The 20,782-nt window shown below is 44.5% G+C and overlaps 1 protein-coding gene across 1 annotated transcript in view; it reads right to left on the reverse strand.

Moving 5' to 3' along the window:
- The window catches only part of CLYBL (citramalyl-CoA lyase), a 227,471-nt gene that overhangs the window by 22,685 nt on the left and 184,004 nt on the right, over nt 1-20,782 (reverse strand). The window contains exon 3 of the mRNA XM_079721574.1: nt 2,389-2,577. Within this exon, the coding sequence (XP_079577700.1) occupies nt 2,389-2,577 (189 nt within the window). The remainder of the gene's footprint in view (nt 1-2,388; nt 2,578-20,782) is intronic.

Raw genomic sequence — 20,782 nt, forward strand, 5'->3', positions numbered from 1 at the left:
TGGAGGAATTTTGTTTTTCTTGTTAAAAAAAGAAAAACGTGCAATGTTACTTGCCCCATTCTTTGTGATAATGGTTATAACCCCAAAAACTGTAGCGTTGAAAACTAGGTGAATCCTTTACAATATCCTTTACAACAGGGAATACCCCTGTTCCTAGTGAGAAACATCTCGAATGCCTTTTGTTTTTAAGGCAAGAGGGGCATTTAAAAATTACATATTCTAGCCCATCCTCCTCCTCCTCCGCCCCTTCTCTCTTAAAAAATTGCACTAAGTACTAACACAAAAGGTAACTAGTGGAGAAGTTTCAATTAATTTTTTCAAAAGGAGACGATTAAATGTTTCCGGCCTGGTAAAGTGTTCATTTCAGCGAGGTGGAGGGGACTGGAGGCGTGGGGGGAGGAAGAGAAGGGGGGAAATCACAAAGAGATTGGGGAGGAGATGAAGTAGCAGGGCTCAGCAATTCTTTCAATTCCAGTGCACACCCAATAGTGTGTTGGAAGAATGCACCCTGTTCGGGATTTGTGGGAGAATTGTCCCACGACAAAGGAGGCCGAGTCACGCTTGTTATAGTCCAATAAGCCGTGCCAGTCAAACAAGAACCCACACTAGCGACAAAAGGCCAGCAAGAGATTCTCACACAAAAGAAAACAAGGAAGCCCATCTTTCAGTTGTGCATCAGGCTCTGGGTTTTATGCTTCACATAAATACAAACGGAGAGGAAAAAATAAACAGCCCAAAAGACTTCTGTTAACTAGAAATCCTATTTAGATTTCGGTATGTTCCTCACATCCAAGGATTTAAAACAGCGAACAGAGGCCTTAGCTGAAGGCCGGGGTGAGCGCTCCCCTCTCAAATGAGGGGTAATAACGGTGATAAATAGGCACTAACTATGAAACCAAAAGGGAACAGTGACTTCAGATTCCATTTCAATCAACTTAAGACACATTCGAATGGGGTAGGAACTCTTGAGGACATTAACCTGCTATCACTAGGATCTCCCAGCTCCTGAGGGGTGACCTTGCTGAGAAGAGCTCCAGTTTTGAAAGTAAATATGGGCCCTGGAACGGAGGTCTTCAGGAAGACACCAATGCAGAGCTGACGGACAGAAAAATAATGGTGGCTACGTGTGTAATTCTAAACTTTCTAGTAGCTACATTAAAAGAGTAAGATGAAACAGATGGTGAATTTAATTTTAATAAGAGGTTTATTCAACCCAATATATCTGAAATATTATCATTTCAACATGTAATCAACATAAAAATTATTGGGAAAATTTACATTCTTTTTTCGGGGGGTGGGGGGCGCCAGGGAGGGTGCTATGAAGTCTTCAAAGTCCCGTGTATCTTACAGCGCATCTCAATTTGGACTGGTCACATTTCAAGTGCTCCGTAGCCACATGTGGCAGGCAGCCACGGCACTGGAAAGCAGAGAGCTGACATAGCTACATGCACTGAAAAGGTGAGCAATGTATTTGGGTGTCACAACTAGAACTCGGCGTATTGCTACAGTTGTAGCCATAGACTTAGGGATCACCCTAGATGTGGCATCAAAATCACCACTGTCCACAAGCCCTTACCACGCTTCCAGCACCTGGGTGCCATGGGCCCTCCTCTCAGGAGTGGCACAGTGGAACCGTACTGTATTCGGCAGAGATCTGCAGAATCACTGTAGCCCCTAAACAAAATCTAGCTTCACCCTCCAACCTCTACCCCACTTTAACAATGAAAACAATCATAGTATAATTAGGCCCATTTCAAAGTTTTCTTAAGTAATTTGACATGCCAGGGGTTTATTGGCTGAAAAATCTGTCATGAAACAAACACACCTGTCAGCAATTTAAAAAGGATGAACTAGAAAACTGTTCAGGAAATAATATCTGTGCTAATTAAAACCACTAGTTAAAAGCTTCCTGTCTCTTCCTATAGTTGCCCTGAGGAGTGACCTTTTCCTCTCCTCCTCTAGGTTCATTTTTTCCTTTGCAGCTAATGTGCTTTCACTGTCTCTGATGACTTCAAATGAATCTGCCTAAGAGGTATGCAAATCACTGCTCTTCCAGGTGGAGGGTTAGGGCCTGGCCGGGTGTAGTCTCAGGTAAGCTGGTTTCCAGGGGCTGCTCTGGAGGAGGCTGTTCTGTCTAAGCCACAGATCTGTTAAGGCAGCAGAAGCGTCATTTCAAGGGCAGAGCTGTCCCAGTGAACACTTACGGCAAAGCCAGGTTCTCCTTGTGTGCAGGAAACGGTCTTTGGGGCCTGCTCCTGTTTCTCAGTTCCCTTTCTCTTTGCTCTGCGTATGCATTTTCAAAACCTGCAGCACCCAAATCCTTCCTTTCTGCTACTCCTTGTTAGCCTCTCCTGAGTCTTTAATTAAAGCAAAGCATGAGCTACTCACCCACTGGATTTCTTCAGGATCTTCTACCTTCGGGAGCATCAGGCTGGAAGGAAGGACCCGGGACCGCAGGAGGGCCTGCAGGTCTTCTTCGGCCAGACCACTGGACACTGAGTTGATTCTTACACACTTTTCAGTTGGGCCCAGATCAAAGTCTTCAAGAGTTTTCACTATTCTCAATCGAGCTTCATCCTATGAGTGTAGATAAAATGTATCTCCTAAGTTTATTTATCATTGAGAAGAAACACAATCAAACTGTCTATGAAACTCTTATGTGGATTGAGAGTCTGAGCACCATTACGATGTCTACTATGTCCACCAAATAACTGGTATTTGAAATGAGTTGTCCAATCTGATGGGCAAGTGACTGATTTCCAGACTTCACTCAAGATGACTATAGCAGAGATGAGAGCCATTGTAATGCACGCTGGTGAAACTCTAAATAGTGGTCTCAGGACTTCCCTGGTGGCGCACTGGTTAAGAATCTGCCTGCCAATGCAGGGGACATGGGTTCGACCCCTGGTCCTGGAAGATCCCACATGCCGCGGAGCAACTAAGCCCGTGCGCCACAACTACTGAGCCTGCGAACCACAACTACTGAGCCCGCGTACTACAACTACTGAAGCCCGTGCACCTAGAGCCTGTGCTCTGCAACAAGAGAAGGCCGTGCACTGCAACGAAGAGTAGCCCCCGCTCGCCGCAACTAGACAAAGCCCGTGTGCAGCCACGAAGACCCAACGCAGCCAAAAATAAATTAATAAATTTATAAATAAATAGTGTTCTCCTTTTGTGCATTAGCATTCCTCTCCCATTGGAAAGGTAACATAACTAATAGGTAACATTTACTGAGCATTTACGAAGCACCAGGCATGGTGCTAAGTGCTCTGCCTGCATTTTCTCATTGAATAAATTCAAGAAACTAGATAACTTATGGATTCATGGTAGTCTTGACTGCCAGCATATTCACATTAGGGAAAAAAATAAGGATTTGTTTTTCTCTTTCCACATGCGTCACGCTTTTTTTATTCACTTAAAAATTTTTTTGCAACTGAGTTGAATCTTAACATTCAATTAAGAAGGCACTCACAGGAAAATGACACTTCACACTACAAAAAAGCTCCAGCTTATTCAGATGGAAGGCAATAATATCACCAAGAAATCCCTTCATGAAGTGGTAGAGAAATACATTTTTTTCTTTGATTTGGCAGGCTTTGCTCCACAGTTAAGAAAAGCTGAAAGGTTGAAAGTCTGATTCAGTATTTGAATTGTTCCCAGAAAAACTGTATAAAACCAAACATGTTATTTATTGGCTTTGAGTTGGGGTGATGAAGGGGGGACAGGGATTGGGGAGAGAGGAGTGCACTTGGGGCGTGGGGGCCGGAATCAAGGGAAAGAAAGCCCTTGAAGTCATTACTTCCTGCCAATTTCAGTTTCAAAACCAAATTCCTCCAACTTGCCAACAGCCCTCAACAAATTCTCATTGTCAGAATGAACACTTATCAAAAGTAGTTTCATTTGGGAAGGGTTTTTATGATACTAATAAAACTTTAAAGCTTCTCACTGCTGATGAATGTAGTTTGAAAAAAAAGGTCTTAACAATATATGGCCATTTGGATAGCAATTGTTATCTAGGAAAATAATAAACCAAAGCAGAGAGAAAAAAGAATTATTTGAGCCAATATTGAGTTGAAGTCCAATCAAGGAGACAAGCCAAGACAGTAGATTTAAACCAGGCGGATGTAGGTCTACGACCGGGTGGAAGCAGGGAAAGCCTCCAAATGTGGTCTGAGTTAAACAGTGTGAGGAAACCAGCTTAGAGTTGTCAAGTCGGATGGACGCAGAGCACATAGGAGCAGTTTGGACAGCTCTGTGGAGTCCTGATTTACTGAGCTCTGACTGCCAATAATTATGCCAAGCTTAGACAAAAGCAAGAGAGAGCTCATGCCAGCTAAAGTGAGGAAGGATGCAGCCAACAGTGGCTTGGTTCCACACCTTGCTGTGGGCTGTCCCACAGCAATAAAATGCATCCGCTTGCCCTGTCATGCCCTCTTGCTGCAGCCACAGGATAGGAAGATCCTGAAGGTGAAGGTCAGAAGTCAACTCAGTAGTATGGTTCCAAGGCCATCGACAGCTGTCAAGAGAAATGCTTCCTGTGTGTATCTAGATCCATGGCCTCAGAGAACCGAAGATGTGCTATGCTCCATGAAGCCTGGCACAGCTACAAACCCGGGATGGCTTCAGCTCAGAAAAGTTTCAACTTCCAGGTTTCCTTTCAAGGGCAGGTCGGGCTTGTAAAGGGTCTGCTGGGACAAAGTGAATGGGAAATGGAAGGGAACTAACTAGATCATTTGGGCTGAAGTGCATTTTAAAACTTGGGTTACTTGAGGGACTTCCCTGGTGGCGCAGTGGTTAAGAATCCTCCTGTCAATGCAGCGGACACGGGGTCGAGCCCTGGTCTGGGAAGATCCCACATGCCATGGAGCAACTAAGCCTGCGAGCCACAACTACTGAGCCCGTGTGCCTAGAGCCCGAGCTCCACAGCAAGAGAAGCCACCGCAATGAGAAGCCTGCACGCTGCAACAAAGAGTAGCCCCTGCTTGCCGCAACTAAAGAAAGCCCGCGCACAGCAACGAAGACCCAATGCAGCCAAGAATAATTAAACGAGTAAATAAATTTATTTTAAAAAAACCCAAAAAACTTGAGTTATTTGAATCATCTCCATCCTCCAGTTTAATCTGCATGTGCGCTCAAGGACGCAGGATCCCTGGCAACATCAGCTTCCTAAATTGTTAATGTTGGTGTCAAACAAAATCTGACCTCTCAGCTGTTTAGTTGTTTCACTTGGATTCGAAGGGACTGTTTGTTCAAAGCTCATGTTCTAAACCTGTTTGTGATTTTTATCTAAAGTCAGATTGCCATGGTTTCAGCACATTCCGGTTTACTTAGTAAAATTCAGCCCTTGTGAAATTGGCTGCAAATGAAGAACCCCATTCCAATTTTAGGCATAATCTGATTAGTACTTTTCATGCTGTAATAATGAGCAGTGAATACTCAGCATTTTATTAGACTTTTTTTCCTCTTTCTGGCTCAGAATTAAAACCAAGCTCTTTCCACTTCATCACTCTGTACCTTTCCAAAAAAAGATGATGGCTTTGGAGGTATATTGCCATACAACACCCTTATTAACGGGCTGTTGCTTGTGACAATTTACGTAAGTGAAGTGTGCACCCTCTGCTGTGTATCCCAAAATATCCAACAACTTCACTGAATTTACACCAACCAACAAGCATGTTGATTTTTTTTTCTTTTTGGTATTTTAATGGTGAAATATGTTACTGTGCTAGCAAACACACCCATGCCATCTGTTGGGTGAGAGGAAGGCAGTTTCTAAGAACAATTAAATTTAGTTCTGGGTCTTCAGCTAGAGAGAGCCACAGTCCACCAGTTGTGAAAAGAAAGAAATTCTGTTCATGCTGTTCTCTCTCTAACACAGGCCTTACCTCTTGCTACCGTGTCTCTTACATCTCTCTCATCTCCATCACCTCGCTCCCTTCACACTTTCAGTCTCTTTTTCTCTCTTTTTCTTTGGCTCCTGTTTGGCCCTGACCATGCTTCCAAGTGCCATCTCATTAGGGGGATTAGTAAGACTCGGCCTGGCAGACACCACCTTCTCAGAAGGGCTATCCGGGTGATCTGCTGAGATTACTGGGAGGTAAATGCTCCCTGGAGAAAGAAGGAAAAGGAAATGAAGGCAAAAAGAGGCCACTCAAAAACAACCTTTTTTGGGGGGTGGGGTGGTCTTACATTCTGGAAGCAAAACACGTTGTTCAAAATGAAGGTTAGAAGGAACTGCACTCTACGTGTGTTAACACTGCAGGATAGCCTTGGTAAGCATTTCTCAGTGTAGGATGAACTTGTCCTCCTAAAATCTGACAACCTGAAGAGGGAATAATGAATGTAAGGCCTTCCTCAACAGTTACATGAGATTTTTGCAGAGACTAATTACCTTTGTGTGTTTGTAGCATGTTTGATTCCAGAGGTGGGCTCTGCAAAGGCCACAAAGAAAGGTGGCCCAGGTCAGACTCTTCACAGGCCCTGGTCCTAAAAGGTGGTATTACCAAAGTTCTCACATTCAACTGATATTTCGTGCCATGGGCTGCTCAGTGCAGTGGACCAGTGGGTAATAAACTTGTCCTTATACATAAGCCACCGTATTATGTGACTCTGTCTGGGCCAGGAACCAAGGCGTGCTATGATTTCAGAGACCGGGTTCTTATCACCTGGGGAAGAGACATGCTCTGCTGACGTAAGAAAGCGGATAAATCAACCATCACCGAGACCTGCAGACTCTGAAATTAAAGGAGAAAATATGCGTGCCGTTGGTTCAATTGGCACCCATTAAAGCTAATAACTAATCAGCCGTGCAAGTTTCTAGCTCAGAATGATCAAATCTGCAAAGAAAACAACATCCGTCCACTTTTACACTCCAGTGGAAGAGGTGGTCCCTCGCGGCGGGGCGGCACAGTCTCGCCATCTGGAGAATAAATCGAGTGTGAAGTACAGTATAGTTTGGGACCAAGCTCCGTGGCAGCAGCTCAGCAGTCAGTTCATTAGTTCCAAACTTCCAGGGATTAGAGCGACATCAATTCTACTGTCGGATAGGAAGAGACAGACAGGATACGAGATTCAAGGAGGATTGTGACAACCAGGAGGAGCCCCTTGGGCTTATTTATAAAACTACACAGTATAAACATACCCAAATAAGTGTCTTAAATAATAGCATTATTACAGTTTCATAACATCTGAATTAACACCTTTCTCTTCTTCCACCTCCACCCCAAAACCCTGTATGTTAATAACATATAATGTTTTCAGATAAAATCACCAAGACGATCCTGAATGCAACAGGAGCAGTGAGAAAGCTGTGCGGCCGAAACAAGACTTGGGAGTTAAGAAATACGGAATATTTTCTAGGCTCTGGGGAGATGCATAACCTTTGTGATTTTTAAAAATGAGCAATTACTATTTTCATCCTACAAAAGGCAAATTGCCATGCCAATACTCAAAAACACTAGTGAATTCTGTCTTCTGAATTTGTCCATCTCACCTCACTTCAATTTCATCTAATTCATAAAATGATGTCATAAGCATGGATTGGAATGGGCAAAAGGCCCTGATATTGGCATCTATATAAAATTTTTTTTTTTGAAAAATTTGAGATCGTTTGGTTTAAAATAAAAAGTTCTGATGTACTGTTCCATTTAAGGATCTCCTTTTTCATATAAGTTCTTTTTATACACTAATATTAAAAAACAGAAGTGCCTGTGACAGTCATCATTAGAAAATTACTGTATTTTTCTTATAAATGTATAAAATGTATTATAATCACAGAGACTGCTATAGTGACTGCATTAGAAAAAAAGCCAAATTCTCACTGATTATTACAACCTGGTAGTGTTTCTTTAGGTAAGATGGTAGTGTTGAGTTTTCTAACCCCCAAAAAATCTTGGTTTGCCTGTTTTTTTTTTTTACCTTTTTTTTTTTTTTTTTTTTGGCTGCACCACGTGTGGCATGCGGGATGTTAGTTCTCAGACCGGGGATTGAACCCATGCCCCCCTGCAATGGAAGCACAGAGTCTTAACCACTGGACCACCAGGGAAGTCCCTTGGTCTGCCTGTTTTTGAAAAAAGAAAATCTACAGCAATATTGAACATACCATGAGTTAACTGGTTAAAATTTCATTCATCAATAACACCAAAAGCACCGGTAACAAAAGAAAAAATAAACTGAACTTCATGAAAAATTTAAAATGTTGTGCATCAAAAGATACTTTCAACAGAGTAAAAAGGCAACCCACAGAATGGGAGAAAATATTTGCAAATCATATGTCTGATAAAGGAATATATATTCAGAACATATATAGAACTTCTAAAACTCAGCACCAAAAAAACAAACAACACAATTCAAAATGGGCAGAGGACTTGAACAGACATTTCTCCTAAGAAGATATAAAAATGGACAATGAGCACATGAAAAGACGTTCAATATCATTAATCATTAGGGAAATGTAAATCAAAACTACGAGACACCACTTAACACCCATTAGGATGGCTACTATCAAAAAAACCAGAAAAGGGCTTCCCTGGTGGCGCAGTGGTTGAGAGTCTGCCTGCCGATGCAGGGGACATGGGTTCGTGCCCCGGTCCGGGAAGATCCCACATGCCGCGGAGCGGCTGGGCCCGTGAGCCATGGCCACTGAGCCTGCGCATCCGGAGCCTGTGCTCCGCCACGGGAGAGGCCGCAACAGTGAGAGGCCCGCGTACCGCAAAAAAAAAAAAAAATCAGTATTCAAAGTATGGTTTCTACTGAACGCGTACTGCTTTCGCACCATCGTAAGCTGAACCATTGCAAGTCAGGGACCAACTGTACCTTCTTTGGAGAAATGTCTATTCTAGTCCTAAATTTTAAAAAAATGGGTTGTTTGTCTTTTGGTTATTGGGTTATGAGTGTTCTTTATATATTGTAGATATTTAATCTGTATCAGATATATATGAATCACAAATATTTTCTCCCCTTCTGTAGGCTGTCATTTCACTTTTTTTTTTTTTTGGCCACACCATGCAGCTCGTGGCATCTTAGTTCCCCAACCAGGGATCGAACCTGCAGCCTCGGCAATGAAAGCACAGAGTCTTAACCACTGGACCACCGGGGAATTCCCTGTCATTTCACTTTCTTGATAGTGTCCTATGATGCACAAAAGTTATAATTTTGCTGAAGTCCAATTTATCTATTTTTTTCTTTGGTAGCTTGTGCTTTTGTTATCATTTTGAGATCACTGCCTAATCCAACGTTATGAAGACTTACACCTATGTCTTCTTCTACTAGTTTTATAGTTTTAATTCTAACAACATTTAGGCTCTTGATATATTTCTGGTCTACTCATTTGTATACAACAGGGAGGCTTGTGATATTTTTATTTTGTGGTTTCAGTCTTCATCTCTCAACAAAATACAATGAAAATTCCCTGGGAAGAGGAAACTCAAGTGGAAAGAAAGGGCTTACTTCCACCAGCCTCTTCACTCAGCTCTGCTCTCACCCCTGACTGGTGAGTGGCTGGTGTTTAGCTTTCCTGTTGCCAAGGCCCTATCCATCACCTCCCCGCCATGCTCTTCCTCTTTTACTTTGCCCTTTCCCCATCTGCTCCTAATGGATTTTCCTCAACTATATATGACAGGTCTTGTGTTGTTGTGGTTTTTTTTCTGAGGACCTTGCCAGGCTACCCCATGAGCCTCTGAGGGACCTCAAACCCAAACCTACAGGGAACTGTGGAGCTACTCCTGAGAAGATGTCCTGCATGGGCATAGCTGCCCGTGTTTTTTACATTTCTTGTTAACTTTATGATTTAACAGTGAGGCTTTGAGGTACACTTTGCACACAGCTCTTCGCAAAGACAAAGTATTTGCTTACTAAAGGCTTGCATCGCCCTTCCCAAAGCCAGTAACGACCACCACGCTCAGATTTGACTGGAGTTCTGGAGTCTGCAAGTTCATGGCTCTCTCCGCTCATTATTTTCTTTGTTCTCACTCATTGCTTGTTCTCAGCCTCAGAGGAGCAATGTTATTTCTGTGTTCTAGCAGGGCACAAGGAGCCATGAGATCTGTTCCACGTGGGATGATCTGAGTGAGGAAGGGGTGCTATGACTGCTCTCTCCTGGGGGCAGGGAGTGGGCAGGAGCCACGGCTCCACGATGGAGAGGATCCAGAGGGAAACTGAACAATGTCATCACTCGTGAGGTGTTTTACGTACTTAAGACCAAACTTCCAGATACTTGAAAACATTTAGGTAACTGATAGGATTCATCCTTTTTTTTTTTTTCTTTTTTTGCGGTACATGGGCCTCTCACTGTTGTGGCCTCTCCCGTTGCGGAGCAGAGGCTCCGGATGCGCAGGCTCAGCGGCCATGGCTCACGGGCCTAGCCGCTCCGCAGCATGTGGGATCTTCCCAGACCGGGGCACGAGCCCATGTCCCCTGCATCGGCAGGCGGACTCTCAACCACTGCACCACCAGGGAAGCCCGGGATTCGTCCTTTTTTAAAAAAGAGTGTTTGTGATTCTGAAAAGAAAATTATCTGAATACTATTCTCATATTCTGCCTGATGTGCCTGGTCTGGTGCAATTAAAATTTTTTAACAAGTAGGAGAGGGCTCAATCAAATGTTATCCACCATGCCTGGTGTTAGGGACAGGCGTGGAGGAGAGGGAACGACATATAAATCCTTTCTATCGACATATAAAGCAATAGAGGAATGTCTCGTCTAGCTGGGGTGACGCAACGCCCATGGGATGAGAAGTGAAGTAACAGTTCAAGTCAGTGGAACAGACTTGAGGGGACTTAGAGGCAGGAGGGAGCACGGCAGGCTGAGCTGGGAGGCAGGAAGTTGAGGGTTTCAGTAGGTGCAGAGGAGGGAGGAGCAGCCAGCAGAGGGCTGGTAAAGGCAAAGGGCAGAGGTAGGAATAATGCGCGACTCAAAAGGCAGATGGTCAGCATCTGTGAGGTTAGGGAGGGAAGGTGCTGGCGCCAGGAGACGGACAGAAAGGAGATTCCCAAGCGGGCAGGGGAGAGCCCATGTTTTAGGAGGCCCTGTTCCGTTGGGGGAGGGAAGGGGGATGGGGGAAGTGGGACAAGAATCACAGTTCACTTGAGGAAGCAGCTTCCACATCGGAAGCTTCCTGGTGCCCGGCCCGGACTGCAGGAAGGTCCACCCCGCAGCCCTTAGAGCACTAAGTGGAGAAGGTCCCTGCTTGAGTCAGCCCTGCCCGTGGGCAACTTCCCCATCCCCCGAGAGCGCTTTTATCCAGAGAGGGCCTCTAGTCCCAAAGCTACTTTTTTTTTTTTTTTAATTAATTAATTATTTTTTGGCTGCGTTGGGTCTTCGTTGCTGCACGTGGGATCTCTAGTTGCGGTGAGTGGGAGCTAGTCTTCGTTGCGGTGCGCGGGCTTCTCACTGCTGTGAAAGCTAATCTTTTTGTCTTTGGAATGGGTGTTGTATGCGGGCCTCGGATCTGGGGGGTTCACAGTACCATACCTTGAAGGCCCTTGAAAGCGAAAATGGAAAGAACACGTGGAGTGGGAAGGACAGCCCACCCCGCTACCCGCGCCTTCTAATCGGCCTCCCTCCGCCCTGGCCCTCCGACAGCGGAGAAGACGGCTCCCTTCCCACCTGGCGCAAAGCACAGCCGCAAGCAAAGCTGCCCTCTCCCTCTCAACCTGCTCTATTTGTGTTTGGCGACTGCTCTGGGCTAGAGGAGGTAGTGAACTGTTTTGGTTTAAAAGCCCTCCTGGGGCCTCCCTGGTGGCATAGTGGTTAAGAGTCCGCCTGCCGATGCAGGGGACATGGGTTCGTGCCCTGGTCTGGGAAGATCCCACATGCCGCGGAGCGGCTGGGCCCGTGAGCCGTGGCCGCTGAGCCTGCGCGTCCGGAGCCTGTGCTGCGCAACGGGAGAGGCCACAACAGTGAGAGGCCCGCGTACTGCAAAAAAAATAAAAAAATTAAAAAAAAAAATAAAAGCCCTCCTGCTGGGTTGCAGTCCGCGTGGGAGAATAAAAGTAAACAAGCGAAAGGGAACTGTGTCATCAAAGGACCCTGCACCTGCTCTTCTTCATTGTAGGGTGAGAACCTTGCCACGTGCCACAGGTGGCACGGGGCGCCCACGCAGGGCGGGGCCGCGGGCCTTTCATTCTTCTTTAACAACAAATCGAGAGTGATCGGTTCATAATTTAATGAGGCAGCCTTGCCGTGCTTCCAGATATGTATCCGGTAACAGCCGTGTCACCTGTATCCTGGCCTGAGCAGTTTTACTGTGATGCCCGCAACGTATTTTGGCTGATGACTTCCTTTACCTCTCAAGCTAACAGTGAGATACATTGCTAGAGATGGATCCAAATGGTCTTAATGTAAATATAAAGAACCAGTTTTTTCTTTGAAGCCAAAGCTGCTTCACTTCTTTGGTGGAAAACATTTGTTTCCCTTCCCATCACCGAATTTTGGAGGCAAGTCGGCTGCTTCGCTCTGAGGCTGCGCTAAGGTAGGTTATGAAGGAGCCCGGCTGCACCCACGTTTGTTGCCGCCGGGAAATTCCTGTGTGTGCGCCAAGTGCTTCAACAACACTTCGCTAAGGTGCTGACACAAAGAATCTTGTCTCCTTAAGTAGGAGGTTATAAAAGCTTACAGATAGAAGTATAAATGTCTAATGATAAGGCCCAAACAACCTTGCAATTAAACGAACCAAGCTAACAGGAATTTGAGCTAGCTGCAGACTCAAGGCCTTTACTTCTATTCTGGGCAGGAAGCTTTACCCTGTGACAGAAGAGCATCCCAGACAGGATTCTTTCCATTCCTTAGTGTTAATTAGTCTTCCTGGCAACCGTGAATGAAGAAATCAGGTAACTGAATAAGCCCTGTGATGGCAGAAACAATGTAAACAAGTATTTCTTGCAGCACATTAAACTGGATCATTATTCTCACAAACTGCTTTTAAGGTAGGTGAGGCTTTACAGCTAAAAGGAATTTAAAAATTCCCCACACAATATTACCTGTTGGTTCTACCTTCGTATATTTTGATTTCTGTTGCTCAAATATACACTCACAACCTCATTTTATAGTAGCTGATCATTTATTTTTCATGGTTTGTTGTTGTTGTTTGTCTTGCTTCCTAGCTATTTCCCAAAGAAAGTGAATTAAAAAAGACTTTGTTTCTTTTAGGTGGCAAATGTATAAGTATTTTAAAGGGTAGAACTTTTCCACCTTATTCCTTATACATATTATTTTATTCTAAAATCAACGAGGAGGGGAATTCCCTGGAGGTCCAATGGTTAGGACTCGGTGCTTTCACTTATGGGGCCCGGGTTCGATCCCTGATCAGGGAACTAAGATCCCGAAAGCCACGTGGTGCAGCCAAAGAAAATCAACGAGGAAAGGGAAAGAAAAATATAACGTGTAAAATGGAAGAATGGAGGATGATGATAGCCATCAGAACATTCTATTTTAAAAAAGGCAGATTCTGCCCTTTGAGAACTAAGCTTTGGTTACAGCAAAGAGTGCTTCTCAAGGACCAGGCCACGTGGACGTTTCTCTCTGCTGATTTCCACATCTTACACCATAATTCCTCTGAAAATGGGTACCGTGGCAGAGCCCAGCGTCATCTTTACTAGATCACGGACACCAGATCTTCCATAATAAAATGTTTTCCTCGAGAAAATACTAATAAAACAATGCAATGGCTGGCACCACACTTGGTTTTCATTGCATTTGACACCTTTTCCTCTTGCCAGCTCTTCATGCTGACTTTCTCCTCGGCTTCATTCTTTCACTGGTGCCAGGCAGGCTCACTGCGGAACTACTTGGGTTTTCCTCCCTCTTTCTGCGCCCAGTAAATTTTCATAAAGCATTTAACGTGAGAACAAGCAGGTTAATTTGCTGTGCCGGTGAGCCAGGCTCTCAGAAGGCTCCCTGCAACACTGCCGTGTTCTAGAGTCAGGGTCAGAGGTTTTCGTCCCAGCGGCGAGGATGCTTACCAGCGCCTTCTCTGCGCGGACACCAGGTGTGATTTAGCATAACGGACTATGCGGATGCTCAGTGGTTCCTCTAACCCAGGCGTCAGAACCAAGTTGCTCTTTGCTCTTCACGCAAGGTGAAGATGAAAAGTCTCATGGGCTAGAAGTTCTGCCAGGAAAGGCTTCTGGACACAGAAGAAATGGAAAATCACCCCATCCTGCAACAAACACCTGGTTTCAGGAACATGAAGTTCTTCTTCATGATATCAGTACCTGTTAAAATCCCTGGTCATATCACAATGCTATTTTCCTCTAATGACAGGGAGGCAGTGAGAACCAAAGATTTTTTTCTTACATAAAGAGCATATGCAAAAAACAAATAAGGAAATTTAAAAACTCACTGAATCCAGCCTTTGATCTATACCTAGTCAGTTGACGCTGACTTTGAATGCTGATGCTCTAGGTGTCAGCCCCCATAAATAATGAAGGTGACTGAGGAAGACTCTCAGGGAAGAAGCCAAGCTTGGTGGCCAGCACAGTGTAGGTCCCAGGGATGAGAAAAGCAAGTTCCCTGCAGATGGCAAGCTTAGTGACCCTCGAGAAAAGGGCAGGCTCAAAGCAGAGGCAAAGGTTGCCCCACAGGGAGAGTGGCTGAAGTCACACAGAAGATGATTTTAGGACAAGCTCAGCAAACACAACTGCTGGAATTACCAGCCTTTTTGTCCAGACCACTGCCACGGGGCAATTTAACGTGCAGCGACGTACAGTTGGTTAATAGAGAGGACCAATGCGTCCCAATGCCGAGCAATATGGTTTTAGAATGAAGTCTATGTGCTCAGACATTCAAAATCACCTGAAAACGATGATGTATGTGCATACACAGTTCAAAGGGCTTGTCTCTCATTTGCCATCACAGCAGTCCTGCGGTGTAGACAGGGCCAGGCATTATTATCCATGTTCGCCTGAAGAACGTGGGGGTTATAAGACTTATCCAGAGAACTTATCCAGAGATCCCACAGCCAGTCAGCAGTCGAGATGAGGAAGAACTCACGTGTCAGGCTCCCAATCTTGTGCTCTGTCTGCAGAAGCCCTCTTTGCATATCTTACAGAGTCTCTGATTTACCCAATAGCCTATAATAAACTATTTGTTTTCTCCTTAAACTCAGTAGATTCTGTGGTTGGCTACCAGGAGCCCTGGCCGATATGGGGATCATATACACATGCATTATGCCATGTCTTTTTCACACAACAGGTAGGAAATACCTTTATGTAGGGGATAATCTATATAATCATTTGTAATGACTGCAGAGTCTTCTATTGCATGGATATAACATAATTTATTTAATCAATCCCCTAATGATTAAGATTTAAATTTTCTCCAATTCTTTTGCTATTAATTCATTCATTTTATTCAACAGATATTTACTAAATACTCTTCACGTGCCAGGTACTATTTTAGGTAATGGAGATAACAGCTCCCTGCCTACATAGAACTTATATTCCAGTCAGAAAACAACTAATAAACAAGTAAATCAATAAACAAATGCAGACTATGAAACGATCTAGTAAGAGAACAGAATTTAATAATGGGAGAGTGATGCGGGGGAGGTGCTTGAGATAGGGTAGCAAAACAGCTTCTTTGAGGATGTGACATTTGCCCTGATACCTAAAAGATTATATACACAAAGCTGTAATGAGTATCTGAGAACATTCATCTTAGAGCACTTGTCTGAATAGTCCCTTAGGCTAAATCCTAGAAGTACAAATGCAAAGTCAAATCACATGCTCATTTAGGCGCCAAAAGAATGGCCATGAGGGACCTTCCTGGTGGCGCAGTAGATAAGAATCCACCTGCCAATGCAGGGGACACGGGTTCAATCCCTGGTCCAGGAGGATCCCACATGCCACGGAGCAACTAAGCCCGTGTGCCACAACTACAGAGCCTGTGCTCTAGAGCCCGTGAGCCACAACTATGGAGCCCGCGTGCCACAGTTACTGAAGCCCACGCGCCTAAGCCCGTGCTCTGCAACAAAGAGAAGCCACTGCAATCAGAAGCCCATGCACTGCAACGAAGAGTAGCCCCTGCTCGCAGCAACTAGAGAAAGCCTGTGTGCAGTAACGAAGACCCAACGCAGCCAAACATAAATAAAAAATTAAATCTTAAAAAAAACCAACAACACATTCTCCACAAACGTTTAAAAAAAAAAAAAAAAAAGAATGGCCATGAAATTTCAACTCTCACAGCCTCCTTCTAAACTGGCTCTGAATCTAGCAAGTCTAGGTTCCAGTCCCAACTGGGCCAGTGACTAGCTCTCTGAGAGACTGGATAGTCTGCTATCCACTGCACATCACTGCACCTCAGTGTCCTCATCTGAAAAATGGGGACAATAAAAGTGCCTGACTCAGGAATTGGTGAGGATTGAAAATGGTGTAACAGGGCTTCCCTGGTGGTGCAGTGGTTGAGAGTCCACCTGCCAAGTGGTTGAGAGTCCACCTGCCGAGAGTCCACATGCTCCGTGGCATGTGGGATCCTCCCGGACCAGGGCTCGAACCCATGTCTCCTGCACTGGCAGGCGGACTCTCAACCACTGCGCCACCAGGGAAGCCCCCAATGTCAGTATTCTTTTTTTTTTTTTCTTTTTTCTGTTTTGCAGTACGCGGGCCTCCCACTGCTGTGGCCTCTCCCGCTGCGGAGCACAGGCTCTGGACGCGCAGGCTCAGCAGCCATGGGTCACGGGCCCAGCCACTCCGCAGCATGTGGGATCTTCCCGGACCGGGGCACGAACCCGTGTCCCCTGCACTGGCAGGCCGACCCCCAACCACTGCGCCACCAGGGAAGCCCTGTCAGTATTCTTAATACTACTAAACTGTATACTTAGAAATGGTTAGGATGGTAAAATTTACATTATGTGGTTTTCTTTACCATAATTAAAAATATATATTTTTTAAGTGCACCAGTCTTGCAATAAACAGAAATGAAAAATTGCAATGTAGGGTGATGTATGTATAACAGGGCAGGCATCACATGGTGGTTGTGCAGGGGTGTGCCAAGACTGCTAATGGCCCCAGCACTCATTCTCCCCTCTTCCTTTGATTTGAGCAGGGCACATGGTTTACCTTTGAAAGCCTGCATGTCCCAGCCCCACTGGCAGCTAGGATGTGAACGGAACCGAAGTGGTGTGTGAAACGCTGAACCTCTTAGAAGGAAGCCACTTGCCCTCCACTCTCTCTTCTCCCATCTCACAGGCTGAAACTCAAACATGGTATGAAGAGAGTCTCAGCCACGCAAATTAGGGCGTCAGAGTAACAGGTAGAAGCAACATGGGTCTCTGGATGACCTCAAGGAGGAGGGCTGCTTACCTGCCTGGACTACCCACCTGCCTCTGAACTGTTAGGTGAGAGAGAAATAAACTTCATTCAGTTTGAGCCACTCTAGCTTTGGGTCTTTCTGCTGTAGTAGCTGAGCCTGTACACTAACAAAAACGGAGGTCAACTGCACGTGGAGGATGGGGGTGATGGTGAGAGTGGAGTATGCAGTAGGGGCAAGAAGACTGTCTGGGAAGACAATATAAAGATAGGCTCTGCTACCAAGTCCTGCTTTCTAGCCTCTGAGCCCTGGGCACTGATCAGCAATCCTTTTACTGGTCCAGGATAATTCCGTTTCTCACTTCTCTGTGTGTGTATTAGGAACTGGGGGGTCTAACAATGCGGGGAGGAGACCCAGGAGGAACCACAGGTGAAATTTTGGGGTGTGTGTGTAGATGATAAGTTCGATTTTAGATGTGTTTGTTTAGCGCCTCAATGAATAATACCTCTTGACCATCAAGGTTCTGAACCAACAGAACAATAAGGTAAAAGAGTCAGCAGGGGGAGATTTAAAACATCTCCTTTATTTCTGATAAGAGCTGGGTTAGGGACACAGTTTAGTGAAAGAGTTGTGCTGGCTTTCTAATACTGAACGCTGGATTTGGATTGGCCATTATGCAGTTATGGCAGTAGCTCAAAGATTCTGATATAACATAACATTTAGGGTTTACTTAATCATTCTATCCCTTTAAATGATAAGAACTGGTAGAATAAAGAAATATAAATTATTTAATTAAATATATAAACTTTTCCATTAACATATAATGGTTATATAATGCATTCTTTCATTTTTAAATTTCCCATCCTTCCTCCCTCCCATCCTTCCTTCCTTTTTTCTTTTCTTCTCTTTCTCTCTCTCTTTTTTTTTTTTGGTTTTAACAGATTTAATATGACATACCCCACATGCAGCTGGCCGTTGGCCTCCACTGGTGGTCAAATGGAGCCATTATTGACATTCTGCTCCCACTCTCTAACTAGAAAAACCAAAAGTTACTGTGAAACCCACACTCCTAATTCTGATTGTGACCAGTGGTAAATGGCTGGCTTGCCCAGTCCACTTAGGGGATGGGTTCTTGAGCTCCCCTGGAAGATAACTTTAGGACTAGAGAAGTCTGTCTGACAATAAACTTCCTTTCCAGGGTATTTCTCAGTTTTGATATATAAGTCTGAACACACCGGCTCACATCCATCTCTGTACAGTTACCCCTGTCAGTTTTTGCCATCATCTACTGAAATGACCTGTCTACATGTTGGTTTCTTCTACCTGGCGAGTATGTTGTACCTACTTAATAAATGTTTATTGAACTGAATAATTAAAAAAGAAGTAGAAGTAAGGTAACAGTGGGGTCTAAGGTGGGTTCTTTCAAGAGATCATCTTAAGGTATGGAAGGAGAAACCAGTGGTATGAACTAGCGGTTGGCACCATGGGAAGAGAGGAATGTCAGGAAGATCTAAGAGCAGTACAAGGTTAAGTGCTTTCATAGTTTTCCTACTGGAAGTCAACCATCAAAGCTAAGTTGCAAAACTGGATTATAAAAAACAAACAAGCATGGGCTTCCCTGGTGGCGCAGTGGTTGGGAGTCCGCCTGCCAATGCAGAGGACACGGGTTCGTGTCCTGGTCTGGGAAGATCCCACATGCCACGGAGCGGCTGGACCCGTGAACCATGGCTGCTGAGCCTGCGCGTCCGGAGCCTGTGCTCCACAACGGGAAAGGCCACAACAGTGAGAGGCCCGCATACTGAAAAAACAAACAAACAAACAAACAAACAAACAAACAAGCATACAATGTGCTGTTATTTAAAAATCACTTGTTTGGAAATAAATAAATCCAATATTGTCACAAACACTGTAAGCTGTTCACCCTCAATTGTTAGCTAGCTAGTTGATCAACATCATATTCTAAATTTGAAATGAAAACTCTATTGGAAAACAGTTTTTAAAAGATGCACTGAGACAGAACTCTGAGAACAGGCCAACAAATTTGGGCCAAAAGACCAGCTAGTCGACTGTTTGATAAATGTATAAAAAAACAGCAGAATTTTATTGATACTATTACTCTGTGAAGCTGAAATACCCTAAAACAGAAAGGCTAATGAAGAGGGTGGATCTGGTACAGAAATGAAGATACCAAAACAAAGCCGGGGATGGAGGAATGAAGCCCTTTTCTCTGATAGTGGGGTGTTTCCTTCTACCAAAAAATTTTAAAAAACGGTGGTTCATTCAGAAGATGATATTTATGGACAGCCATTACATGAGCAAAAAATGTTTGTTTCAAAAGAGATCCAATATTCAGATTTAATAATATTATTAATATGTTTTAAGTCAGCATTCTTTGATTTTTATTATTAGTAAGACTGACCATGATGTTACTAGAAAAAGAGATACTGGAGTTCCCAATTAATGATGTCCATCCTTTGAAATGTCCTCTGAAGTGTATTCGTTTCTTAAGGCTGCCATAAGCAATTATCACAAACTTGGCTGCTTAAAACAATGGAGATTTATTCTCTCACAGCTCTGAAGACCAGAAAAATTTGAAATCAAGGAGTCAACAGGGCTGTGCTCCCTCCCTAGAGAATCCTTCCTTGCTTGTCCCAGCTTCTGTGGGCTGTCGGCATCCCCTGTGGCTGCATCGCTCTAATCTCTTCTCTGTGTCTCTTTTAAGAATACTTGTCGGGCTTCCCTGGTGGTGCAGTGGTTGAGAGTCCGCCTGCCGATGCAGGGGATACGGGTTCGTGCCCCGATCCGGGAGGATCCCACATGCCGCGGAGCGGCTGGGCCCGTGAGCCATGGCCGCTGAGCCTGCGCGTCCGGAGCCTGTGCTCCGCAACGGGAGAGGCCGCAACAGTGAGAGGCCCGCGTACCGAAAAAAAAAAAAAAAAAAAAAAAAAAGAATACTTGTCCTTGGACTTAAGGCCCACCTGGGTGATCTAGGATGACCTCATCTTGACATCCTAACTACATCTAGAAGGACCCTTTTCCACATAAGGTTGCATTTATAGGTTCTTGGAATTAAGATGTGGACACATCTTTTGAGAAGCCACCACTCCATCCACTACGGGAAGCATATCCCATGAACAGTGGAATAAAAGGTTCTTCAAAAGAGCTACTACAAAATAGTGTGTTAATGAAGATGAGTTCTCCCTTTTCCTTCCTTCCCTCTTATATTCTACATTAAAGATCATAGTGCTGTCTGGAGCCATATTCAGCCTTCCCATTCATTCTGTGCATCAGTGCCTGTTCTTGTCCTTTTTGCTTTTCACCTCCACTGAAAGAGCACCTGTTAAGGCGAAGAGGAAGACGGTATTTCTGAATCACTGTCTTTAGGACGTGTGCTTGGTTTAATTCTTTCCACCAAGAACTCCGACTTTGAAATTTAGGCCTAGTAGATATCATTCAAAGAATGCATTTTTAGATGATTGGCTAAGATTTGGAATCATAAAAACATACAATTTTAGGGCTGAAGAAAGTTCAGCAATTA

The sequence above is a fragment of the Hyperoodon ampullatus genome, assembly GCF_949752795.1.
Source record: "Hyperoodon ampullatus genome assembly, chromosome: 16".
Taxonomy (NCBI): domain Eukaryota; kingdom Metazoa; phylum Chordata; class Mammalia; order Artiodactyla; family Ziphiidae; genus Hyperoodon; species Hyperoodon ampullatus.